At 40.1% G+C, this 27,934-nt stretch overlaps 1 protein-coding gene across 11 annotated transcripts in view; it reads right to left on the reverse strand.

Moving 5' to 3' along the window:
* Positions 1-1,178: 1,178 nt before the first annotated feature.
* pde1cb (phosphodiesterase 1C, calmodulin-dependent b) overlaps positions 1,179-27,934 on the reverse strand; it is a 147,309-nt gene continuing 120,553 nt past the window's right edge. For 3 of the 11 annotated variants that reach the window (XM_054769311.1, XM_054769309.1, XM_054769316.1), the window contains 8 exons: positions 25,619-25,720; positions 18,680-18,800; positions 16,585-16,666; positions 14,630-14,750; positions 9,306-9,481; positions 8,685-8,915; positions 8,550-8,612; positions 1,180-6,906 (listed from right to left, as the gene is read on the reverse strand). In XM_054769311.1, the coding sequence (XP_054625286.1) occupies positions 6,818-6,906; positions 8,550-8,612; positions 8,685-8,915; positions 9,306-9,481; positions 14,630-14,750; positions 16,585-16,666; positions 18,680-18,800; positions 25,619-25,720 (985 nt within the window). In that variant the 3' untranslated portion in view covers positions 1,180-6,817. Of the gene's footprint in view, positions 6,912-8,549; positions 8,613-8,684; positions 8,916-9,305; positions 9,482-14,611; positions 14,751-16,584; positions 16,667-18,679; positions 18,801-25,618; positions 25,721-27,934 lie in introns of all 11 variants that reach the window. The other 8 variants (XM_054769308.1, XM_054769315.1, XM_054769317.1 and 5 more) reach the window with 6 other exon arrangements.

Consider the following 27,934-nt stretch of genomic DNA (forward strand, 5'->3'; position numbering starts at 1 on the left):
GCGGTGGCTTCAGACCGCGTGGAGCCAGCACGGGGCGAGTTTGAAGTTGTTCGAGCCGAGGTGTGGGAGTGGGGGGAGGACAGCAGGACACAGGAGGGCAGCAGGAGCTTGGAGCATCAGGGCCCGGGAATCAGAAGGAAACTGACCTCCTTTGGTGTTGTGTGAGAACCAATGGTGAAACGGAGGAGGGCAGGAGGAGCTCGTTGTGCTGACGCCGAGTGGGGACCATAGTGGGCTGAGCCATTGGCCGGTTCTCAGCAACACCGAGGAGGGAGTTGTACCTCAGCTTGGCGTGACGAGGAGGAAGAGCGTGGCTTCCCATTCAAACAGCGTGAAGCCCTCGCTGAAGCCAGCTGAGACGTGTGTCGGCATTGCAGACGGTCTGCTGCGTCTTTAGCAGGTCCCGGGGACACCCACACATGCCGTCCGGCCCCCACACCATGTGCTCCATCTCCTCTAGAGAGAACAGCGTGCACTCCTCCTCCATTGTCTTTAGGACCTGCCAGGTCCAGAAATGGCTCTCGGCGAGGTTGTCTTCTTCTGGTCATTGCATTCTCTCACGTCTTGGCTTGTGGTGTTGTGGCGATGACCCCAGGATGCAGAGCGCAGGAACCAATTGCAGCAAAAATGTATCTTTTAATAATATCTGCTGTGCAGCAGCAGGAACGCAAGATAGACAGGTTTGCAGTACCGTATCCGGCTTTCACAAACAATGCAATGACAAACTAAGAAGAACGCACCTGAACTAAATAAAAGGAAAACTCAAATTAGCAACAGGTGCGAGTGATAAAGGAAAAAGCCAAGCACGCACACACAGACGGGGCAAAACAGGAAGAACTACCTAAATAAGAGCCTAACCACAGCAACTAAGGCATAAAAAGGAACATAACAGAAAACACTTCCAGTATGCATTTTATAGTAAAACAATCAAAACAAAACAGTGACTGATTCTTACCTGTCAGACGGAAACTCCTCTTACATAACATTGCAATGTCTAATGAGCACACCCATTTCAATTCTGAACTATACTTTGTGGGGGTGAGGGGCACGCAGATGAACTCACTGACCTTTAATCCAGACAGAGGCCGGTCTACAGTGTTGCAGCTAATGACACGCAGCGTAGGTCAACGTAATGACGTACAATTTAAAAATACCCGCCTGTCAGAAACATATATAATATCTTCACATAGGTTGCTGCATAGCCGCATAGCCGCTTGCAGCCTTGCTGGAGGAAGAAGGACATGCTGACATGATCTGAGCCCTTTGAGTCCAGTTTATTGATACAGATGTGCAGTCACATAGCATGGTGGCACAATGGAACAGTGACACACACATGCATGCACACACATGCATGCACCCGCCCACACAAACACACACCCTTTCAGTCGCTCTGAGGGTATTCTGCGAAGCGAGATTAGTGGGTTAGCGAGCTGTGTTGAGTGGAAAGCCGGATTTGCGTGTTCAGCAAAGGTAGCTCTCTTTTAAATCACCATAGCAACTAATTAGAGCCTGTTTCACTGTTTAGCTAATTCGGAGATGGCGTCACCATTTATTTAGAACCTACGTCGCCCCCGAGGGGACATGGAGAAAAAAATTGGAAAAAAGAGCATTCCCTGAATATATTATCCATCTGTAAGCGAGATAGATTTTCAGACGAGGGAATACGCTGGATATGCTCACATGAGCACCAGGAATAAAATGCAATGTAAATTTTAATAATTAAGACAACGTTAGCGGACGTAAATATCACTCGACCCGTTAGTCTTCTTATATTACAATATTTGCTGGAGGAATAAGCACTCTGGGGAATCGATCAACTGGAAGAAAAAACATGTTTATAATAAGGAAAAATGAGTCAGAAAAAATTGAAAAGGTCGCCACAAAACACATCAACACTGACATCGGGAGGTCACAACGAGATACAACAAGAAGACTTATTTCAAGATTAAAAAATGCCGTTGTTGCTCCAATTTATTTATTTTCTTTAATGGACACGTGTTCAAATGTCAAATTTGTGCAATGTTGATAAATGAAAAGACTAGCAGGGTATATTTAGTATAAAATATAAGTGTTAACTTGCACATTACATGCTCAGCATTATTCTGCTAGCAGTCCTCCCTCGCTCTGTTGGCGGTGACATTGTTGCTTTTAGCAGTCATAATCTTTTGGGAACTCCTCATAACGCTCCATAATAATTACTTACTCATTTTTAATAAAATACACCCGCCGGGATGGCTACTTTTTTGAGCGGAAGTAGAATAATGTGACGTCAAACGCCCCCTTTCATGTGAACGCGCACTCAGCACAAAGCCGAAAACCGGACTTGACAAAAGTCAGTTGAGAACCACCGTTGCAGTACCGTTTAATTCTGTTTGGGGAGTTTAGGTTTTGTTGAGCTGCATCTTGAGCACAAAGCCTGGGATAGTTGAGCCACTTTCGCAGAATACCCTAGTCTCACAAAGGCACACACACACACACACAGACTTGCAGATTTAGGGGGTATACTGTGAAGCGAGCTCAGTGTGTTAGCAAGGTGTGTTGAGTCTAAAGCTGGGCTTGCCTGTTCAATGAAGGTGGCTCTCTTTTATAGCAGCTATGTCACCATGGTAACTTAGGCTAAACTCATAACCTGGTCCCGACCAAGTGTAATTCATCAGAATAATTTGAGCAGCACTACAACGGAGGTGGCTACTTCGAGATCACACTGATTCGCTAGCATTCCCTGATGAAATTCTCTATAAAGAATATAGATTTTCAGCTGAGGGAATATGCTACATTTGTTAACATTTTGAGCAGTGCACCAGGAATAAAATGCAATATGAAACATTAACCTGGCCAATGTTGTCAGACGTATATGTCACAGCAGTCCTTGTGTGACCACTCAGCCCGTTAGTCTTCTTATATTCCAATATTTGCTGGAGGAATAAACACTCTGACACTTCTTTATTCTAACAAAAAAAGAAAAAATTGTCACAAGGGGAAAAGTCGCCACAAAACATGCCAACACTGCCACATAGTGGTGACCACCAAGTACTTCACTCCAAAATTCAGTGCAGTAAAATATAAAAATACAGTATAAATATATTTCAAGGATTAAAAAAAGAGTTGCTGCTCCAATTTATGTATGTTTTAAATGGATGAGTGTTAATATGTGAATGCGCACTGAGCGCAAAGCTGAAGCGGACCTGACAAGGTGAGCTGATAACCACCGTGCATTATTTTCGGAACTTAGGTTTTGTTGAGCTGCATCTTGAGCACAAAGCCCTGGTTTGTTGAGCCACTTTCGCAGTATACCCCCTCAGTCAAGAGATTTGAGAGTTTACTGTTTGGAATCCATCTTTTTTTGTTGTTTTTAATCTAGCACAGCAATTTTCCCTCCCTCTGTTCAGTCAGCGGATCGTTAATGTTAAGAAAGTGCTTATCCGAAATGCATTTGTGATTGTGTCAGCACTTTTCATTCAGTCCACCACATCACTCACTTTCTCTCTCTCTCTTACACACACACACACACACACACACTCATTCATCAGCAGAGCAGGTCACAGTGAGGAGATCAGAAATGCACATTTAAGTATTTTCCGGCGTTTTTAACCTCACACTCTTCTACATCCATCTGACCTCAAAGTCATGGCCAGTGAGATCAGTCGTGTAAGAAATAGGAAAGGTGGAGGACAAAGGATTTTAAGAACAAACAACATATAGAAACGCTTACAAAAACACCACATGGAGAAGACAGCAAGGTTACGTTCGCACTTGTCATGTTTGTACTGGTTCAAAGGATGTATGCTGCGTTTGCTCTGCTAGTGCGCATCATTCTGTCAAGTGTGAGCGCTATCACCCGAACCCCGAGACCTCTTGACAGATGGGCCTCCCTCCGCATGCGAGTGAACTTTGGTGCGGTTTGGGTCTGCATTTTCTCTGCTAGTACGCTTCATTTGGTCAAGTCATCATCCGCCAAATATGTAAAAGAAAATGCGTTGGAAGTGCTGTCCCTCTGCTCTGCGTGTGACAACGGCGCTCTTTAAAAGTCTATTTTATGAGCGTTTTGGAAAATTGGAGTACCAAAGTGCATACCAAGTACCTTTTTTTTTTTTTTTGTCCAGACCAGAAGACTGAACAGCAACACTCGGTGTGGACTCCTGTGTTCACGTGGGTGTATTTGTATGCAGTAAAGAACACATGCATGAAGTAAAAGCAGGTTGACATAAATATTCCAAACCAAAATGCCTTCTGCTGGGTTGTCATGAGTTATGTTATTCTGCTGCATATACCAGTTTAGACTTCACAGAAAGCTTCTAAAACATACTTTTAATGAGCTTTTGTGACATATTACATGAAACAGAGCCGTATGCCTCCTGTTGAGTTGGTTATTTTTATACCCTGCCACATTTACCAGCTTAGATTTCACAAAAAGGCTCTAAAATGTACTTTTAAAGAGTTTGCAAGACATGTTACATGAAGTAACTCAAACATTCCACATAGATGCTCGATACTGGCTTTCTTAAAGATACCCGATATGCCGATGACACCGGTATCAACCGATACCAATATACGTCGCAGCGCTTCCCTCAAAACATCATGTCATGTAACGCTTCTTTTACTGTGATGCCACTGGATGCATTTCACAAATAAACACTGTTTGTGCAAAATAAGGCAAATACTGCAATATGCATTGTAAGTTATAGAAAAAGGCCCATGTACTGTATATTTTAAACATTTGGTCTAAAGGAACGACATTAAAAATCCTGACCAATAGTCAACTAAAATAACATGTCTTCCTAGTGTCAACAGCAACGATACAATTTGGAAAGCTGCACATTTCTACGTAGCACAAACATCCGTATAACAAGGAAGTAAAGTGGCAGGTATGAAAGTTTGGTCTAATACAATCAGTGAAATTATAAACTGGGTATGTAGCTTAGTAGCTTTTTCACTACCGTTGGCTGCTTCTTATTATTTTTCCACATAGCACTGCGTGTGACTTCGAGTGATTCTTCCTGAGGTGTGATACTAGATTTGAAGAATTGAAGGAGGACGTCTTACTCCCCCTTCACATAATCAGCGCTTTACACTCATTGCAAATTGCATATTTGATTGTATTGGATTGTAAAATCCGAAGGCCAAACACAGACTTTTAAAGAGCACCGCTGTCACACACACAGAGGGAAACCGCAGAGAGACACCACCTCTAAAGCATTTTCTCTTACATATTTGTCACATGATGACTTGACCAAGCAACGTGTACTAGCAGAGCAAACACAGCATAGTTGGTTTTAACAGAAGCAAACATGAAACGTGTGAACGCAGCGTCATTATGAGTGGCTCGCTGGACAGCCACAGAGCAGCGTGAGAAAGATTACAGAGGAAAGAGGCTACTCCACAACACCACACAAGCTGTGTGTTTGTTCTAAATCATCACTGAATCCTTCAAAGTAGAAGAATACAGAGGAGAGACGGCAACACTCAATCCAACAAGAGGAGAAAATATGTAGGAAAGCACAAAGAAACGACACAGGAAGAACAAATACAGCACGTCCAGCTGCTAAAATCAACATGGTCGGACCGAACGAAAGTACATGTCAGAGGCACACAACCAGCCAATGGGGCTGCAGGTAGAAAGTAGCGTGGACACACACACACACACACACTGTACAGCAACAGCACATTACGTCCTATAAAAAAATATGACTGTGTATATTTAAACAGAAAAAGGTAAAAAAAAAAAAAAAAAAAATCCACAAGGTTCTGCAATCCCTATGTACTGTATATAACTTTGTAGTTAAAGGTGCTCTTAGGTATCCCGCCCTCTTCCTGCTCCATCATTGCAAGCCACGCCCCAGCCTCCAAATTGTTTATGGTTGTTTTTGTGTACGCACCAGACTGCCGTGATTGAAAGCCATGAACACCCGTCATCTGAACAAAGTTGAACTTTGAACTGTGACAAATATAGACATTTATTCTTTTAAACCACTACTGGTAGCATGTGGTAGCTGGTGGTGTTCTTGTGATTTTTGGTTTTAAAAAAAGTTTTATTGGAGCCGAAGAGGGACTGCACCTTTAAAATAATAAAAATAAAACAAAATAAAAATAATTTATATAATTAGGAAATGAATAAAAGTGTACAATTACAAGGGAAACATCTGATTTGTAATGCAAATACTGCCCAAATGCTTTTTTCCCTTCTTCTTAGCAATCCCAGTTATAGTATATTTACAAATACAGCGAAAGCAGATGTTTGTTACACTATATTACATATGCATCATAAGCAATATTTGCATCTTCTATTTGCAACAGATGAAATGAATTACATTAAAAGCAGATACGAGCAGGATGGATGAACAGGGAACAAGCTTGTAAGAAGGCATCGTGATGAGTGACACACGTACACACGCACGCCCGTGCGTGCACACACACACACACACACATAGGGCGTAAACAAATAAGGTAGACAAAAAGATTTGTATATGCATTTGTGTGTGATATGTTTTTAAAAAAAACGTGTTTTATGTGACAAAAGCTTCCATTAAAATCCATCCATTTACATAACATGAAAGTAAGGATGAGGAGGGAGGGAGGACACATGAACAATTTCTCCCTTTTTGCTTCTGTTAGAGAGTTTGAAAGCAGCGCTGGTAGCAAACTTGTACAAAGGCTAAATCCAAGAGTTAAATGTACATTTGACATACAATAACTACAAGTAAAAGCAGCAGCCATCAAATCTCACATGTGAATGTCTAAGGAGGAGGGACGTATGGCAGAAATCAAAACACGTACTCAATACAACACAGGAAAAGAAGGGTGTCAGTTTGTCGCTCTCCTATAGGGGGCGACAAAGTCCAATGAATGACTTTTGCCCCCTCTGGTGGTTCTTGGCCGTGATTTCCCTCTTGTTTATTCCATTGCCATCTCCGCTTCCGAGAGAAAAAAAACAGAAAAATATGAGGAAAAACATGGGTGACCTTTGAAAAAAAATCAAACAATATTTTAATACAGTGGAACCTCAAAAGTCAAACATTGTGAAGTGAATTCACCTGCGTGTAAACCCTTTTTATAAAGTACACAGCCAATGGTTTCACATTCTTCACTTGTCATGAAAACGTAAAAATACATTTATCACAATACAACTAAATAAAACAAAAACAAAGTCACCCTTTGATGACGCGTGACAGACATTTAGAGAAACTCGTTTCCGCCACTGAAAAAAAAATCCCAATGGTAAATCATAATTATGAGATAAAAGATCGAAATTGTGAGATTTAAAATAATGGTAATTATAAGACAACAAAGTCATAATTATGAGACAAAAAGTCGAAATAATGAGATAAAAAGTCATAATAATGAGATTAAAAAAATCCAAATTATCAGATAAAAACTGTGCATGTGCCGCCGCCTTCACATGGTACATGGAGTTTTTGATCTCATCATTTCGACTTTTGATGTCATAATTATGACTTTCCTGTCCCATAATTATGACCTTTTATCTTGTAATTTTGCCTTTTTTTAAATCTCATAACTATGACTTTTTATCTCATAATTTCAACTTTTTACCCCATAACCGTGACTTTATCATCTCATAATTTTGACTTTTATCTCATAATTATGACTGACCATTGGGATATTTTATTCTCAGTGGCGGAAACGGGTTTCCATAGACATTTAATACCTGTCATACAAGTGTAGACAGTCGTCCCTCGTTCATGGCGGTTAATTGGTCCTGATTCATTAGGATTCAATATTAATACAGTGCTTCCTCGTTTATCGCGGTGGATAGGTTCCCAAAATAGGCCACAATAAGTGAAATCCTGAAGTAGCCAGAATTTTTTTTTTTTTTTAACAATGATTATATATGTTTTAAGGCTGTAAAACCTCTCACCATACACTTTATACACGTTTCTCAGACAGACATTAACATTTTTTCACATTTCTCTCTTGTTTAAACACTCAAAGTTCAAATTTCATTTGAATTTGAATGAACAACCTACTGTACTAGGTCGGATTCAAGAAATTATTGAAGGGATAGTTCGGAGTTTTTGACATGAAGTTGCATGACATCCCCTTCAGCAGTGTACTACAGCAACAGTGATTAGCATGTCTTTCATTAGCGATTATTCCGACTTTTGTCGTATTGTACCTCGCAGCCAGGACTTTTACTGCACTGTTTCACAATTCATATTGCAAAAGTTCCATTTCCTGCTCAGTGGCTGTCATCATACATTTTTGTCCCGTCTTTCCCATCACTGGTAGCCTTTTTTGGGTGACAGGCTGGTTAAACTCATCCATCATTCATCCGTCTTTTACTGATGTTGACTTGTCTCTTTAGACATATTGTACTGAGCAGCCAGGACACAGACAAGCATACCACTTTTTGGCTGTTATTTAAAAAAAATAAAATCTTTCACACAAGCTGAAGAAAAAGCAAAATATGTAAGGTTCATCTTAATTTAAGCTTACGGTATGTGCAACTTTTGAGGCATATTTTTCCTCAAAATGTTTGAAATGAGACTTTGGAGGTTCCAAAGTGTATTTATTAAATATTGTTGTAAACTCACCATCAACCACTGCGTTTTTGGTCTCGTCATTTCCTGGAGAGTCCGCACTCTCAGACAATTCTCCTAACGGGTCAAGATATTTTACATAAAATGTTAAAAAAAGATCTTATTATTTGTCTTAGTGGGTGCTAGTACCGTTCTGCAGTGAGGGACTCTTGTGCGCCGCAGAGCCCCCCGCTGTTGGTGGTGCTTTTTCTCCTGTGTCGAGTGGTGTGTCCGAGGCCTGCTTGGACTGCGCATCCCCCTCCTTCTTGCCGTCTTTTGGCTCAAGTCGCTTAGTGGACTCCGTGTTGTCCTCTTGGGGACCCATAGACTCCTCCTGCTGGGCTTGCTCCTCTGCTTCCTTTTTCGCTCGCTCCTCCGCCTCTGAGGTCCACATGGAGGGCAGCGACAGGTTAGCATGTGCAATTATTTGTTTGTTAGCAGCATTGGTGGAGGTTTATGCTCTATTTAGCGCCATTCTAGTTAACTGCTGCTCACATTGGTTAAACTCCAGAACAAAAACAAATCCAGTTGCTCTTTAAATGAGAGGAAACTAAAAAGAAGTGATTTTAAATTAGGTTTGTTAGGATTTGTATTTATTTAAACTTGAGGTGTTTAGTGTGTGTGTGGGTGTGCACAGATGCTACCAGCGTAAACAGTCAATTTGCAAGCTAGTGAGGGTCACAAAGTATGGTGATTCAATGAGTGAAGCAAAAAATATAGCAAAACCATTTGTCAGCCAGTTTTGGTGGATTTAAAATGTTGACGCCCCACCTTTCGTAGCCTGCGCTTTCCACCGCTCCCTGTTCTGAAAGACTTCTTCATTCCACAGCGCCTTAAAGTTCTTCATGTCGACGGCCAGCAGGGAGCCCTGACCCGACGAGGAGCTGTCGCAGCCCATACTCTTCACGCTGTGCCTCTTGGCCTCCTCCGAGCTAATACTGTTCAGACTGGACACAAGCAAAGCACACACACACACACACACACACACACACACACACACACGTAAGGAAATGATCTAGCGCACAGTGGTAATGCAAACGATGTTTATGTGGTCAGACATTAGCATGTTCTTCTGTTTCTTACTGCAAAATAGAGATGTAAATCTCTTTGTGATGGACGATTCGATTAGAATCTAGACACACAGGTTACGATGCGATTCAAAAACAATATATTTTAAAAACAGAATGATTCGATACAGTGTACTAATGATTCGATTCGATTAAATTCAATTTGATTCTGTGGTTAATGTTTGTTGATGTAGACATTAATCTTGCATTATAAAATATAAGAAGCCGATTCTGTAAAAGTGGCATTCTTACAGTATTTTCAAATGTGCAAAACAGAACATCACATCCCCAAGCATGCTGTTTGGGTCCCCAACCACCCAAACTTTCAGGTGGAATGATTAATTTTTTTTTTTTAAAACAGAAAAAAAAATTGAATAACTACATCAAAGTTTATGTAAATAGATATAAATTTTGGAAACATGGGCCATTATTTTATTAAAAAAATAATATACAGTTAGAAATAATATGGAGTTAGAAGTGGCAACCTGTCGAGGGTCCTTGAATGTGCCATCTAACTTTCTCCCACGGTGCATAAAGCATAAGGTATAAAGATAAGATTTGATGACGTTACTAATATGCTAATATGAATATTTGTTTGTTGGATTTGGGCACAACCTCAAGTTAATCCATGCCAGCAAACAACGACATACAGTACAATCTTCTCTGCAAAACAAACTCCAGGCTCGTAATTGTACATGGCGGCTCGGTATTCATTGAGTGCTTTTAATTTCATGTTGTCCCTGTCTTAGTTTTACACAATATGATATGATCAATTAGATTGCTAGAATGTACGCATTACAAGTATTTATATCCATTCTCATCTTCAGTCACAGTAAACCACGGTGAATGCGTGACAACCCTTTCGCCGGCTGCCCGGGCTCTCGCGTTGTTTAAAAAGACGGACTCTCAACCGGTTGCTAGTCTTGCGATACCCGGCGCATGTCTCTAAAATCGATTAATCTATGGATTTATGGCTGATTCTTATCAATCCCAGAGGTTTCTACCAGTGCAGCTGTATCTCTCGCTTGTCAAAACGGATACCCGGTCGCAAAGGTTTATCGTTCACAACCCTAGCACAGAGCTGCAAAAAGTTGATCTGACGTGGATGGGAATATTATTCATGGCTTTCAAAAGGCTGTGTCACGGTCTGTCAAGGATGAGTTGAGGCTGTCGAGTGCTTGACTCCCAGTATGCAGAGACGAGGCGGTGGCGTGCAGAAATAAAGAGTCTTTAATATCGCAGACGCAGGAATTCACATAAGAACGGGAGCAAAACAGAAAGCAACAGAGGAAAAACCTCCCTGGACAACAACAGCTCACAAGTATTAACAGGTAAGTAACTCTAGGTGACAGCACCGGTGCGGAGACGACGAACAATGAGCCAGTACCGTACTCAAGGCGGTGGTGGGCTTATAAACCCCGCTAATGTCAATTGCCTACAGCCGCATAGCAACCACCTGGGGTGAAGCGACTGCAGAATCCTCCCAGCCAGAACTGTAGCCCGCCAAAATAAGAGCGCAGGACAGGAGCGAACAATTCCTGTCCTGCGCTCTTATTTTGATAGGCTGTATTGCAAAACATTTGTAAAAAATATCAACAATAGTAAAAATGTAGTGACTCAAATGAAATTGGCAGGCAGATGTGATGTCTTCCTAAAATGTTCTTGGAAACTTTTAACAATTTTATTTAATTATTTTAATGAGAAAACCCATCCATTCATTTTTTACGCCGCTTATCCTAATTAGGGTAGCGGGGGTATGCTGGAGCCTATCCCAGCTGACTTCAGGCAAGAGGTGGGGTACACCCTGGACTGGTCGTCAGCCAATGGCAGGCCACATATAGACAAACAACCATTCACACTCACATTCATACCTATGGACAATTTAGAGTCTCCAATTAACCTAACATGCATGCTTTTGGAATGTGGGAGGAAACCGGAGTACCCGGAGAAAACCCACACACGCACGGGGAGAACATGCAAACTCCACACAGAAATGCCCAAGCAGAGATTCCCGATCTCCTGACTGTGTGACCAACATGCTAACCACTCAGTCACCGTGCGTCTTTTAATGAGAAAACCACTGATTAAAAAAATTCAAGATGTTATTTTATTTTATTTTTGAGAATTTTCAGGTTTATTTATTGTACACATTTTCCAAAATTCTTACTGCCCAAAAAGCTGGAGCAGGACAAACACATAAAATAATAAATTGTAATTTTGATGTATTTTAGTATTTCAAAGTGCTTAGAAAACTGTATTTTCATGGTGACATGAAAAAGCCCCGCTTTTACCTAATTGATGTCACAATACTATGCCGTAAAACCTATGAAATGATTGCAAATTTGTGCCATGTTGCCATGTTTTGTGTGTGTGTGTGTGTGTGTGTGTATCTACTTGAAATGCTCCAATTAATGCCTCGTTTCAATAAACTGCAGAGTCTCCTAAAAAAGGTCTACAAAATCAAACAATCGCTATGGTCTCTCATTAGCACAACATCAAAAACAATGATGTAGTTCTTCATTAACTGCAAAAATGGTAGTCGCTGCATTTGGTCAGCATCCAGGTGTCTACCTCTGCAAGCGTTTCAAAATGTTGCTACGCAGCTGTTGGTATGAAAGTCTTGATGTAGTTGTTTACAATGAATCATCAGCGCTATTAATGCTGACTGAGCAGTTTGCTCCTCACAGCTATTATACATTTGGAACTGACGGCTTTTGATGGTGATGACAAAATGGAACGTTTTTGTAGCATTTCCTTTTACATTGTGGTGACTTTGCTTTGGTTTCTGTGCCTTTTTTCCCCCCTTTACAAAAGAGAGAGAGCATCACAATCAATAGAATACATTAGTAACAGTGTGTGTCCCATCATCTGACAGCTCTATAAGTGGATTAGAGAAGATGGAGATCAGTGAAGTCAGTGGCATTCATCCTTTGGGGCATCATGAATATCTGAACACAAGTGAAAAGGCAATCTATCTAGCAGCTGTTGCAATAATTCACTTTGGACTCAAAGTGTCCGTCTGACCAATGAGAGGGGAGAGATAACAGGGTGAGCGGACGAGAAGAGACAGTTACACTTGATTGAAAGCAGCAATAAGTGCTGTGACGGAAAGCAGAGTCCAATGCGGCCCATCAGCGCCCAGGTGTGCATGGAGGACAAATCAGTAGCCACTGTCTGAGAGTTCCGCTCTGTTAGCTCGGACCGTTGAGTGATGCTGATGGTGACTGCTGAGCACAAGAAGCAGGCCAATATCGATGCGTAGATGGGACGGTTGTTCCCGGGGCACCGCTTAATAAGCTCTTTACACACTCACACTTTTTCATTATCACTCCGCTAGTTAGTTAGATAGTTAAGACATTAATAATACAGCAAGGATACACTTAAAGATAACAAATACTACAGTATATCTTAATAAAACAGTTCAAGCTTGTTTCTTCATTAAAGAAAACCTGCACTTTTTTTCCCCAGCATCCTCTATCCTTATGTGAGACATAAACACACGTCTTTTCGAATTCTGTGCGTTCTCAATCGAGAAAAACAGATAGCACGAGGCAGCTAACAATGCACGTAATGGGGATTCACTGATTCCACCTCTAAAGCCTTCTAAAAAAACAGCCAACAACGCTCTACGTAACATGACCTGCATAGGAACCAAGCTACAGCAACATTGTTATTGTAGGAACTAACACTGAGGAACTTTTCTGGTGTAGTGACACAGCGCCTCAATCACAGTGTTTCAGGCCACTACCAGGAGGTAACGTAAGATACTGGAGCTGCTGCATTGCCTGTGAGTTTGGAAAATAAATCATGCCTTGCATGTGTATAGTAGAAGGTTGTGGCAATAAACCGAAAAGTTGGGATATCAACTAGATATCCGGACAGACCGAAGCAGTGGATAATGGATCTCAATTTAGACCTGACAACATCGCCGGGAAGACTCAACTACAACGTGACCTCTAAGCTGCACGCGTGCGCAATCACGGACAGATCTTGTCTTCTCGGTGCACAGCAAATCCTTGCAAAGCAACGAAATAAAATCCAACCTGAACTGTGAATAAAATAAACAATTTGTTTGGTACCATTTTGCTATGCATCTCCATTAGTGACAGGGGACATCAAGCGGTAACAACACAATGACGAACACTGTCCAGCCAATGATGAGATCCTGTTTGCACGTATTTAGCTACGCAGCCAATCAATTCACGAACAGCGTGTTACATAGTACATGCCACAGGCAGTGTACGGTATAATTGGAGGTGCCGCACGGCGGATACGTAAAGCAAGAAAAACCTCCTGACTTTCACTTTTAATGCGCACCGCTTCTCGCTAAATATGGCAACCATGTAGCTAAACATGTCAACATTGATCTCTTCTGTATATGGTGTTTTATGAAGCGAAACCAGTGATCGCTGGAGCTTTTAAAGTTAGTCCCCAGCCAAACATAATGAGCGTACATAGAATCACTCAGGTGATTAGACAGGTGCAGACAAGTCCGACACCACCTGTTGTTTTCCTGAAAGGGCAAAACAAAAACATTTATTTGAGGTGAAGCGTTTATTTGTTATAGTAGACAATGCATCTGGCTTTAAAACAATTTTGTATCGGCCCTTTTATTTAAAAATAAAATTGATTTGTTATTAATGAATGATATACAGTATATTCTTAGATATTACATGAATTTGCTTTGTAAGATGTGGATGCCATGTTTATACAGTTTAGCAGATATTGACCTACACTGTTTTTAGCTTCTTTAATGCACAAAATGTATCTAAGTGGCCTACTATTTTTTTAGCCTCCGGCCTTTGGACAAGAAATTTGGACACCCCTTCTCTAATCTGAAGTAGTAGTCACTTTCAGCAATATCAATATGAAGGTGAGTAGCTGTGCTGGATGAAAGGGGAGGATGTTTCCACGCATATAAATAAGGACGGGTAGACTTCTTTCTATTGGATACACTCCTATTGCAAGAGAGTCCTCTGGAATGATCACAATTAGTGTGATGATATTTACTGATGGCACGAGTCCCACCTCGAGCGCCGAAAGCCCGTGAAACCCGAGTGCGAGGCTTCGTCCATGAGCGGCGTCACGATGCGTTCCATCATGTCGGTCAGCACGGTGAAGGTGGGCACCACGATGAAGTCGATGAAGCCTGCAGATGAAACCATCAGCACAGTCACATGATGTCTTCATTTTCCTGTCCAACATGCAAGTTTGATGTGTTTGTTGTAATAATCGGAATAATAAAGATGAAAGCTGCATCTCCATGTGTAGTGTTAGACGTCTGTTCACCATTGGGGGAGCAAGAGCGAATCAGGAGGGGAGCTTATGTCAGTTGACTGATGTCCTATGACATCTACAAAGTACTACTACTGTATGTGCATCCTGAGGAGAAGAGCCACTGACATCTTTTCATCACATTTTAATAATTCATAACTTAAAAAATGGCACGTCAAAGATAAAGCAGTGCAATACTGTAGAAAAAACAAAACTGGGTGCCGTACCAAACGTCTAGCCAGGAAACTAATGTGATAGAAATACAATCAGCCATACTTCTTCAAATAGTGGCTCTCTCTCTCAAATGCAGACAAAAGCAAAATCTAATCTAATCTTAAAAAAACACCGTTAAAGCTTGTATATTGATTAAATGTGATGAAATGTGGCATACATTTTTTTAGTTGGGACTGGAAAACATCGTTCTGTTCTATTTCTGTTTTTTGTTCTTTTCTGTGAAGTTAGAAAATCTGCAGAGACCTTGTACTAATAAATTGTATTGTTAATAATATATATTTACAGTACTTAAAAATATATCAGATACTGTATATAATCATATACGTATATAATAAAATCAAAATACTATATAAATATGTCTAGATTTTCTTTACAAATAAGGATACGTAACTAAACAATATATTGTCATCATTATTATAAATTATTTTATTTATGAATATATTTTATATTTCTTCCAATTTTTACTTCTTACAATATTTCTAATATGGTATTCTGGTAATTACTGATTTAGTGCCACCACCTGTTTTTTTTCCCCTGAAGGGCAAAAATGTGGCATTTATCTGAGGTGAGACATTTATTTGTTATAGAGGACGACACATTTGGTGATTAATGGAGGGACAGCGTCTATTAGAGCAGTGATTCTCAACTGGTGGGCCACAACAGAGCCATTTTCAGTGGGTCACGCGTCTTTGCCTGGGCTAAAAAAAAATAAAATGTAATGACTCAAGGTCCGTGAATGCACTTCCCATTCTTGTCTCTGCTGTTCGCTTCCTACGCCGCCACAAGGTAAGTGCAATGTTCATGGGCGACTTTGTCGAGCTTGAGTGGAAGGGAAAGGACATCAAGACGGGGCCTAAAGTGCCGTCTGTCCGACACACAGCTGCAGATATCTGCTGGAAAAGAGTGCCCCGCTGCAGTTCATGCTGTGTTGTGTGGGGTAATTCCGCCACAATGAAGACTCCTCACGTTCGAAAGTTAATGCCCTATAAGCAGCCGCATAACCATTGCAAACAGTCCCGTTAAATCGAAGATATTTGAGAAGTTTGAGTTGAAACATTTCGGCAATTCGGGTTGCTGCTTGACATTCAGGGGTGATGGTGGATCCCGCAGTCACACCAGTTGAGAACCACTGTATTAGAGCAGTTTCCCAACTTTTATTGAGCCAAGGCACATATTTCATGAACACCCCCAAACCAAAATGTTGTGGCTACACAGGTTAATGATGCACCTTCTGCCATCTAGTGGAAAAGTATTTCATTGTTCTGCCTGTCACTATACGTCACTGACATACGTGCCGTGGGAGTCACTGTTTTAGAGCAGAGGCTACTATATGGGAAAACCTAGTATTTTTGTCATTGTTGTTTTGGCATTAGTGCAAGTAAAGTGATAACATTTTCCCACCTTACCCTGAAATGCTGTATAAACCTGATGTGCTGTTGCTAGGTCAACTTTCTGTAGGCAGAGAAGTGACTCACCAATCTGTGACTGCGCCACCATTGTTGACTTTCGGTCGCAGAGCGGCGAGAAAGGAAGGCCAAGCTCTGCTTCTTTGTCCCCCTGGGAAAAACATTTTTACTTTGTGTTTTGTACAAACAACAGAAAAGCTCTCACTCATAAACATGAAGTAGTACTATCCACAGGCTTTTAGAGCGCATTTCATTTTCTCTTTGGGTTTTTCTGACATATAGAGGTGGGAGTCGGCCTTGCACGGAGAGGCTGTTTATTGACACTGCGCTGTACCTTGAGACAAAAGCCTTGTGATAGCAAATGCAATAACAACAGCAGCCATAATGGCAAAAGCACACTTTAATAATGGAGGAGCCCGTTAAACAACTGTCCCCGCTTGGCCGCATTCAAATGCATGGCTGCAAAAAACAGCCACAAACATCAGCTCAGCAAATGTCAGGGGATTGATTATTTTGCTTTTTCTTTAGCTTTTCGTCTCCGAAAGAAGGGCCACGCACAAAGAATGTGGTATTATCATTTGTAATGACAGTTCCGGTACTGCATTGGATTGTTTTTACATTTCAGTATTAACAGTGTTTAACTTGTTTAAGACGGTTTAAGACGTCACTCTGTAGCAGGGCTGCTCATACTTTTTCAGCCTGCGAGCTACTTTTAAAATGACCAGGTCCCAAAGATCTACCTCCTAACATAGAACATACATATGTACTATTACTAGAATTTATAAATTGGGCGGTCAAAGGTAACGCGTTAATGACACGTTAATGGAAGTTTCCTTTAACTGCACTCTTATTTTTGACGCATGATTAACGTGCACACGTCCTCTTTGACCCTCTTCCCACACCGTACTTTGAGGAAGTAGCTGTGACAATGGAGCCACGAGCGGGAACAAATATTGAGCAAAAATGGACACAGAAAAGACTATTTTGATTGGTAAATTTTGCTTCAAAGCTCGGTAGATGGCTCTCGCAACAAGACCAAAGTTATTTGTAGCTACTGTCACTGTGACTACCATCGTGACCAACCGGTAGCTTACGATCGACGTAATGGGCACTCCGCTCTATAGTGTTTTAGTATTTTCAAGTTTTACGATTAACTATGGTGAACTTATTTTTACACTTATATGAGGTACTTCAAGGAAACTGCTCAGCAAAATTTGGATCATATAGACAGCAAAAATGGCAGTATGGTGATTACTAGAGCTAATATTTAATGTATTGTGTGGAGATATGGGGAAATAATTACAAAAGCAATCTTCACTCACTCACTGTACTGCAAAAAAGATCTGTGAGGATAATTCATAATGCCAAGTATAGAGAACATACAAACCCTCTATTTTTAAAATCGCAGATATTAAAATTCGCAGATTTAGTACACTTACAAACCGCTAGAATAATGTATAAAGTTAATAACAACTCGTTACCCAAAAACCTAATAAAGTATTTCTCAATCAGAGAGGAGAAATATGATCTTAGAGGAAAATTAAACTTAAAACATTTATACGCGAGAACAACGCTGAAAACCCACAGCATTTCAGTGTGTGGAATTAAATTATGGAACGGATTGAGTAAGGAACTCAAACAATGTAGAGAGATGAGCAAATTCAAAAAAACAATACAAGCAGTTGATGTTTGCCAAATAGAAGGCAGAAGAGTCTTGATCATCACACTGATGTTCTGTCAGGTTCGTTATTTTTTGGGGGGTTTTTTTGTTTATAAAAAAAGTTCTCTTCTGTATTCATATTTATTTTAAACATTTATTTATTATTTATTATTATTATTATTATTAATGTATATGTATGTGTGTATATATATATATATATATATATATATATGGGGGGGGGAGGTGTCTTACCGTTATCTATTATGTATTATTATCCTGACTATCACAGAAAACATGACATGGAATACAGGAAGTGAACTACATGTACTGTACTAGATGTAGAATGGATGGGGGGTAGGATTAAATAAGCTTTGCTTCTTCCTACTCCTTTTGGACATGTGGAACTGTGAAAAAAATGATTCATGAGATGTATTCCATTGTAACCTTCATGTTCAAATAAACTAAACCAAACCAAACCAATATTTGGGTAATATTGGTACCCACCTGTCTGAAAAACTCCTCCAGTAGAGAGGCGGTCCAGCGGTGGTGGAGGTCCCAGCTTTTAGCCGGGTGGCTGATGTCGGCAGTGTGCAGCAGTAAGGAAAGAGCTTTGGGCTTGTCAATGCTAAAAATTAGAGAAGATGGAGTTACAAAAAAATAAGAACACCCAGGATTAGGGGTTCACTGCACATGAATATAGCACTTCCAGTCATTTGTCAGTGAGCCTCTAGACCGGGGGTCACCAACACAGTGCCCGCGGGCACCAGGTAGCCCCCCATAACCACATGAGGTGCCTGCAAGCTTGCTTTTCATTAAGGTTTTCAGTTAATAATGTGAGAACACTAGAAAGAAATGTATTCTGAAACATAAAATGTGAGTTGTGGATACCAGCATATTGTGAATGTTTTGGTAAAACAAGCATATTTGATCTGTTTGGGTTGAAATAAGGTATGAAAATCATTTCTACAAAAATGAGCAGCTCGTGGCCATTTTCATTTTCTAAAAGTAGCTCTCGCAAGAAAAAACGTTGGTGACCCCTGGTCTAGATGAATACATAGAGTATTTTAAAATGCTGGACAAAACTGTGGACCGCGTGACAGATAGAAAGCAGATATCCCTTGAAGAAGGAGAACAAAATGTACCAGAAAAAGAGGAACATCAGCACAGATTACACAGCTCAAATATTCTGTACGTATTGCAAATAGAAATCTAATAATTACCATATTTACCGGACTATGAGTCACACTTTTAGTTTGGCTGGTCCTGCAACTTATAGTCAAGATCTACATATCTATATATACATACTTTTTAAAATCAGATTAATCACAGTTTTCAAATTAATTAATCATGATTAATCACTATGTCACACTATGTTACCTTATCTTACCTTATCATTTTCCTGTGTATGTATTTGTATTTGAAAGTAGCAAAGTACATTTGGAATACAGGAAGTGAACAAATGAATTGCACTTGATGTGAAACGGATGAGGGGTAGGATTAAATAAGCATTGCTTCTTCCTACTCCTTTTTGGACATGTAGAACAGTGAATTGTACTATGTGATGTATTCCAATGTAACTTGTATGCGTGTTCAAAATAAATTAAACATTACCATTACCATGTCTGAAACATGCCCATTTTTACTGTATTTTATTGAAAGAAAATTCATGTCTGAAAATGTATTTACCTAACACTGGATTCTTTAATACCAGAATATTTGAATCAGAGTTTTAACTGTGCAATGAGGAGTTGTGTTCAAAGACACCACGTCATTTAAGATTAATTTACATGTTTTGAGTGAATTTTCTGGGATTTCCTAGCACACTTAAATGCAGCAAATTGTAATTCCCCATTAAGAGTTATGAAGTGAGTGATTAGAATATCCACTTATTGATTTTCATTGCATTTCTGTTTATTTAGACCACCCATACATGTATAATAAAGACGTCGTTGTTATGTTCAGGGTGTCAGTGAACGCATCTCGCGGGCTGTCTCGTGACAATGAGGAAGTGTTGCAATGAATGGACTAGAGATGTGTTTGTTTGGAGTGGGAGATACAGTACATATATGGTGTTGGAATTGCACTGCTGCTGATGTGTTCAGGTAAATGTGTTCAGACACTGTGTGACTATGTGGGGAGCTACACTGTGGCGCCGTCTGTCATTATATTGACATGTTGTGAAAACGTTTGTGGCGGACCGCTCATTCATAGCGGCATGTCAGCCCCCTCCTGAAATACTGTAAGTCTGCGAAAAACATGAGCTCACATACAGCAATAGCCGGTGTAAACTGTCTGGGTAAGCTTATTTTAGCGGAGCATGCTAGCGTGGCTGTGTGTGTGGCAAAGTTGTGTTTTAGACAATGCAACCAAGGGTTTTAGGATGCCCATGCCCGCTGACGGCTGCAAGAGGCTCCCAGCTAGTGATCTCACTTAGCAACAGTCAAAGTACATTTTCAACACACGCACGTGTCTTCAAAATAAGACCGCACACATCCTGTAATAGTGGTAATGAAATAAGGGTGTCTCAAAAAGTATCTTACATTAATAAAACAATTGCATTCGCATCTGCACCTACATCTTCTTTAACCACAAACACAAATACGACCGTTTGTTGAGGATTCTGTAGCAATGAAAAGTTAAATGTTAAAATACTGGGAAAAATTGTCCAATGATGTGTTGCATCAATAAATGGAAGGATTTTGAATTTACTCATTTTATTCACTGACACAAGTAAACACACAATCTATCGTGATAAAATAAGTGTAAAAAGAAAAAACACTGAATTAAAAAGCAAAACAGAATTTAGGAAAAAATAAAATAGAATTTGGCAAAAAAATAAAAAGGACTTCATAGGGCAACCAGTCAGCAACCATACTTTTGTCTCAAAACAATAACAATATATAAATATATTAGTGTAAATGAGTGTAAATTTAAATTAATCACATGTCTAATCTGTGATTATTCATTATAGGGAAAAAAACATTTCATTTTTATGCCAATACCGGGCCGCGAGAGTAGACAATTTTTGTTGTAGATAAACAAATATTTTCAGTTAACAGTAGTTGAAGACAAAAATATCATATTAAGCAAATGAAATGACCCTCTACTGTGGTCTGTGTTATTATTTTTCCGACAGAAACACCACATGGTGGCGCTGTTACTAAAGCCCAGAGGTCAGATTGACTTGAAATTTTTCACACAGCTATACAAAACACCCACTCGCAGCATGACTGAAATTTGGTACACACCTTAAGGGGACTGACAAGCGCATGTGAGTACAATTTGAGCAAGATTGGTTTAAAAATATGGCTGCCACCAAGCAAACCATCTCTGCAGGGGCACAGGTGGGACTTAGCAACTAATTGTCTGTATGTACTACTAATGTTAGAACTTGAGGTTATCTGTATTACATGTATGCCCGGGTTGCTCACACTTTTTCAGCTTGCAAGCTCCTTTTAAAATGACAGATGAAAGTCCCAAAGATCTACCTCCTACTATAAACATAGAAAATATGAGTATTCATGTACGTTGTACATAAATATCAGAGGCATACACACTTTTCAGCATGCGAGTTACAAGTCGACATGCTCTATCTCTTACTATAAAGCATACAACATACAGTACATATAAAATCTAACCGGCCAACTTTGAAACTACTGTACTAAATATTAATGATTAGTATTTCACATTCACAGTTTCAAAGTTTACAGGTAATCAAAGTAGTTAATATCATTCAGCAATTCACAATTCAATTCAACATGGCAATAAAGAAAATTACACATAATTTCTCAATAGTTATGTACATAAACTGAGTACCGGTAGTACAGTACGTCAGTCAAAATAGCTACATAGTGTTCATTAGACACACAGTTCATGTATAAGCATTTGTTATCAAACATTACAAATATACAAGAAATGAAAATGATTATGCAAAAGACAATACAGCCGAAGTCAAGGCAACATATTAAAATGGTTTCAGCAATTTTTCTACACAACTAGCCTCTACAATTCAACAGATAACTTTTGTGATAGATATAGGCATCTTACCTCTGTGTTACTTTATCTATAATCGGAATAATAAAGATGAACGTTGCATCTCCGCGTGTAGTTTGCAACTTAATCTTTGCCATTAGCGAATCAGGAGGAGAGCTTAATGTCAGCTGACTGATGTCTTATGACATCTACAAAGTGATGTTTATGCGATCGACCCAAACTACCTTTGCGATCGACGTAACGGGTACCCCTGCTGTATGCTAGCATGTCATCCAAAGCATTCTGACAACAACCCATAGGGGGCGCCACACATGTCCATAGTTTTTTCACATTACTGTACTTCACACATCATCCCACAGGCGCCTTTCAGTTAATTGTCAGTTTCACTGGAACACGGTGTGAAGATCATTTAATTTTCACCTGAGTAGTCACCCTATACCATTAAAACCCTGTCACGCTTAATGAAGTCAAGCATAGACAAAAAAAAGGGAAGTCAAAACAAATCCACACACACATTCATACAAGGTTAAACCAGGGTGATAAGAGGAGCTCACATTTCCCCTCATCCTATTTCCATCAGGCCTGTAGCAGCCCAAGCTGGAATTACATTACAGTCCATTCAGCATTACAGCCTCCTGCACACTGCAATCTCTCATGCATGCATGTGTGTGTGTGAGACACAATGGAGGATGGATACCCTCCCGTCAGCACTCTTCTTGTGTTGTGCTCAGACATCAGGCAAGGTCTAGTGCTGGTTCCAACACATGCTCCTCCAGGAAGCTTGTCTTTCTCCTATTAGTGCTCAGGGCACTTTTGGAAATAACACCATGAAGGTCAACAGGTTCCCCCTTGGCCTTTTCTTATCATCACACTCTCTCAAATGCTGGTTTGTTTGTCAGCCCTCGGCCTGCACAATGTACAGCAGTCCAGTGATGGACCACTATAAAGGATATTGTGCTTAACAGAACCTTGCGTGTAGAGCTGCAACAATTAATCAGTGAATCAATGATTCATCAATCATCCAATTATTCCACAAATATTTTGGTATTTGATTGTTTTTTTTATTTAAAAATGTAAATACCCTCTGATTTCAGCTACTCAAATGTGAATATTGAATATCCATTATCTTCATCATTATCAAAACAAGATATTCACACACATCGGCTTTGAATTGGAAAACAGTGATCAACATTTTTGCCTCTTTTCTGATATGTTGCGGACCAAACACTATTTGTGTTCGGTTCAAATTGATTTGGTTCATCTAAGCAGAGGTGTCCAAAGTCCAGCCCTGCTGTCATTTACGGCCCGCGGCTGTGTTTTTCATTGGACCTCGGCACATTGTAAAAATGACGCTAAACAAGAAAACAACGGCAAAAATGGAAAAAAAGAACAGTAATATTACGAGAAAAAAAGACAAAATATTAGGAGAAGGAAGTCATAATATTAAGAAAAAAAATAGCATAATGTTGAAATATTAAAAAGAAAAAAATGTAATAATGTAATAATTTTACAATTATAAAGTCCAAATATTATGAGAATAAAGACATAATACTACAAGAAAAAAGTTACAAGAACAAAGGTGAAATATTTGTTTAAAAAAGCAAAAATGAGCAAAAAGAGTATAATGTAAGGAGAAAAAAATTCATACTAATTGCATGCTTTGTCACTGATAACAGAAAGCTGAGATGCAGGCTGATTTCACTTTAAATATAAAAAACGTATTTGCATATCTACATGGGTTGGTTTAGAAAACGTTAAAGTGGCCACTGCATTTTTCGGTATGCGGCCCTCAGTGGAAAAACTTTGGACAGCCCTGGTCTAGGGCCTAACTGATTCCACAATTAATCAAAACAGTAAGCTTCAAATTAATCAACTAAAAAAAATAATCATTAGTCGCACCCCTAGTTACGCGCCTGAAATCTGAAAGATAATCAGTAGCCGCTGTCATCCTGGCTTAATGTCAAGCATGAAGGTGAGAATATGAATGAATATATTTGGCGAGTGTCTCTTTAAATGACAAAAAAAAAAAAAACATCCTTCATTGACTGCATCAGCGAGAAGGAGACACTAACAAAGAAAATGGCCTGTTGCAGCATGGAGACTGTGAAGTAAGGCACAGCAACAGGCTAAGCTAATGTTAGTAAATGCTTTAATACTGTAAATGCTTTAATCATAGCCGGGCTGTTTATTTACCTACACCACAATAACTGGAAACAAGCGACAATTGGAAATGCGTTATTTCCTAATTTTGAAAAATCATTGTATAAACAAAGTTCGCTTTTTAACTTTAAAAAATAATTTGGAGTGGATGAGAAAGTGGAAATTAAAGCATACACTACCAATCAAAAGTTTTAGAACACTCCAGTTTCTCTGGAGGAAAAACCTACAGTTTACCAGTGTTAAGATGGTCTGTCTCTCTTCCATTGTTAATTTCCTTTTTCTTGCTATTTTTGTAGCAACAAAGTACATTTTGCAGTACAATGCTGTTCAACTGATGTCCACGAGGGTATAGTACCACAGTGTGCTCCGAACACTGTTTTTATGCAGACAGAGGAGGTAGTAAGTACTACCTCCAGAACTTGGAACACCTGTAGGAATTAGTTGCACCAACTGCCAAGGCTTCATCAACCTCCATTTCTGCAGAACACCTTTAAATTGTTGACCAATTTGGCAGTCCCTGAAATGCCTTTTTGTATAATTCTGAAATACATGTTATTTTTCAGTTTTTTAAACTTTTTTTAACCTCTGGCACTTCACCACTTACCTTTTTACCATTTCAAGCTATGCATTGGACTTGAACGACTTCAATTTCAATAAATAACTGTAAAATTGGGGTGTTCTAAAACGTCCGACTAGTAGTGTCGCTCTAATAAGTACTGTATATTGCACAACAGAGCACCAACATAACCAATGTTGTAATAGCTATAAGAAACAAACTGCTCAGTCAGCATTAACACTGCTGATGAGTTTACTGTAAACAACAGTACAAATGTAACATGCATGACCGTTCCACCAACAGCTGAGTAGCAGCATTTTAAAGTGCAAAGTGCATGAAGAGCTAGATAACTGGATGCTGACCACTCGTGATACTACAAATGCAGTTACTGCCATCTTGTGGCATTAATACAAAATTATAACAGGACGTTTCCCACAGCCACAGCTGTTAACTCAATTTTTTTAAACTGTGAAAACTCATTATATACAACTAATTATTTTCTAACGTTAATAGTGATATTGAGTGCAGTAACATACAAGAAGTAGTACCTTGTAGTGCCTGATTTTGTGGAAATGGCGAGTAGAGCCAGTTCCAGATTTTGCTGTATTTGTACCTAAGTGCACCACCGATATGGTGTTGCACAATCCATGAAGGCTGTATGAATGATGTCGCCATCTAGTGACAAAATCATCAGCTTCTACGCAGAGAAAAGCACATAAAAAGAGGTAACTGACCCCTCAGGCTGTTGTAGGAAGTTTTTCATGGCCTTCACCTGCTGAAAGTGGCAGGACATGTCGGTGGCCAGCACCATTTCCACCACCAAAGCTCTAAGCTCTCTGCAAGGAAAAGAGGAGCCAAATCATTAAGTGTCACACATTGGTAGTAATAAAAGTGAATACATAAATAAAAGCATTTGCTAGAACGAAAGAAGGCATCCAACAGAGATTGCGAGAGCTATTTATAATGTCTATGCTTTGACAGGTCCAAACGGGATTGCAGCTGTCTTCTTTAATGTACTATCGCACATTCTGGAATGCAGAAGAGTTGGACCTTGAAAGCACAAAATACGTTGCTTATTAGAGGATGAGCTGACTATAAATGGCTGTGTACTTCTGTGTACACTTCTGTATCAACACTCCATTTCTTCAGTACTGTATTTTCTAGAATATAAGCCACACTTTTCCTTGTCCTGTGACTTAAAGTCAGGTTCGACCTATATATCAAAATGTACTCCTGATCAAAATTTTAAGACCAGTTGAAAAATTGCAAAAATTTACATTTTGCACTGTTGGATCTTTAGGAAGTTCTAAGTAGAGCTTCAAAATGCAAAAAAATAAGAAGAAATGGGAGTGAGACAAAAAAAAAGAGAAAAAATAATTTTGAGTAAGCATTTTATTGTAAACAACCCATCCATCCATCCATTTTCTATACCGCTTCTTCCTCATTAGGGTCGCGGGGGCATGCTGGAGCCTATCCCAGCTGACTTCGGGCGACAGGCGGAGTACACCCTGGACTGGTCGCCAGCCAATCGCAGGGCACATATAGACAAAAAACCATTCACACTCACATTCATACCTATGGAGGGAAAGGCTTCTTGAGACGACGTCATCTGTACTTCTGTGAAGAAAGTGTCGAACGTTTCGCTCCTCATCCGAAGAGCTTCATCAGCGAACTAACAAGTGCTGGTAGCCTAGGCCTTAAATACAGTAAGAGTGGGCGGAATTGGTGTGCCAACCCCCTCCTCCTATGGTTCCTTACACAAAGACTGGGCGGAGTAATCCTGCCATTAGCACCTCCAAACAAAGGGAAGTGTAGCTCCCTGTAGTTGGGTATGAACGAGAAGCCTTTCCCTCGATGGACAACTCCTGTACGACTGAGAGCTACACAGACGCATTCATACCTATGGGCAATTTAGAGTCGTCAATTAACCTCACCTGCATGTTTTTGGAATGTGGGAGGAAGCCGGAGTACCCAGAGAAAACCCACGCACACACGGGGAGAACATGCAAAATCCACACAGAAATGCCCAGGAGAGAATCGAACCCAGGTCTTCCCGATTGCCACGCTGTTACTGTGTTGGCCACCGTGCTAACCACTAGACCACCGTGCGGCCCTTGTAAACAACCATTAAAGTCAAATAGGCTGTTCATCAGCTGATCAAAAGTTTAAGGTCATAGCTCAAAAAAACTCGATACCACCCTAAAATAGAAATATATTTTTCAAAAAAGGACTCAGTAATGTATAGCTGCACCATTCTTGTGAATCACCTCAAAAATTGGTTTGGACATGCTTGATGCCAGTGTTTCCAGGAGGCTAGTGGGAATGTTGCTCCAGGTGTTGAAGATGGCTTCACGGAGGGCATCCACTGTCTGGAACTGATGTCCATTTTTATAAACTTCCCTTGCCATCCATCCCCAAATGTTTTCAATTGGATTTAGATCAGGGGAACACACAGGATGGTCCAAAAGAGTGAGGTTATTCCTCAGGAAGAAGTCATTTGTAAAGCGGGCATTGTGAACTGCAGGATTGTTCTTAGGCAAGGATTTAGGCAAGGATTGTTCGGGGTTCCGTTTGACACCCCTGTACAACCTGAAGCTCCATTGTTCCATTGAAGGAAAAAACACCTCAGATTATGATGGCGCCCCCTCCACTGTACCGTGTGGAAAACATCTCAGGTGGGATCTCTTTGTCATGCCGGTAACATTGGAAGCCATAAAGACAGTCGAGGATGGTCCTGTGCCTTGAAGGGCAGTCAACTGGATGCTCCGGCTCAGGACAGGTGACATTTTTTGGGGTCTACCACTTGACCCTTGTGTTCCATAACCGACAGGATCTTTGAAGAAGTTTACAATGACTGTCTTGCTGCGTCCAACCTCGGCAGCAATGGAGCGCTGCGAGAGGCCTTGCTTATGCAGCTCAGCAATCCGACCGCGTTCAAGGAGAGGAAACTTTTTTTTACCTTTGCCATCAACAGATTATGACAGTGTGAATATCTGACAAAATATGACATATTGAATCCACATTTTTGCCCAGATTTTGGCTTTTAAATG

The sequence above is a fragment of the Dunckerocampus dactyliophorus genome, chromosome 2, assembly GCF_027744805.1.
Source record: "Dunckerocampus dactyliophorus isolate RoL2022-P2 chromosome 2, RoL_Ddac_1.1, whole genome shotgun sequence".
Classification (NCBI taxonomy): domain Eukaryota; kingdom Metazoa; phylum Chordata; class Actinopteri; order Syngnathiformes; family Syngnathidae; genus Dunckerocampus; species Dunckerocampus dactyliophorus.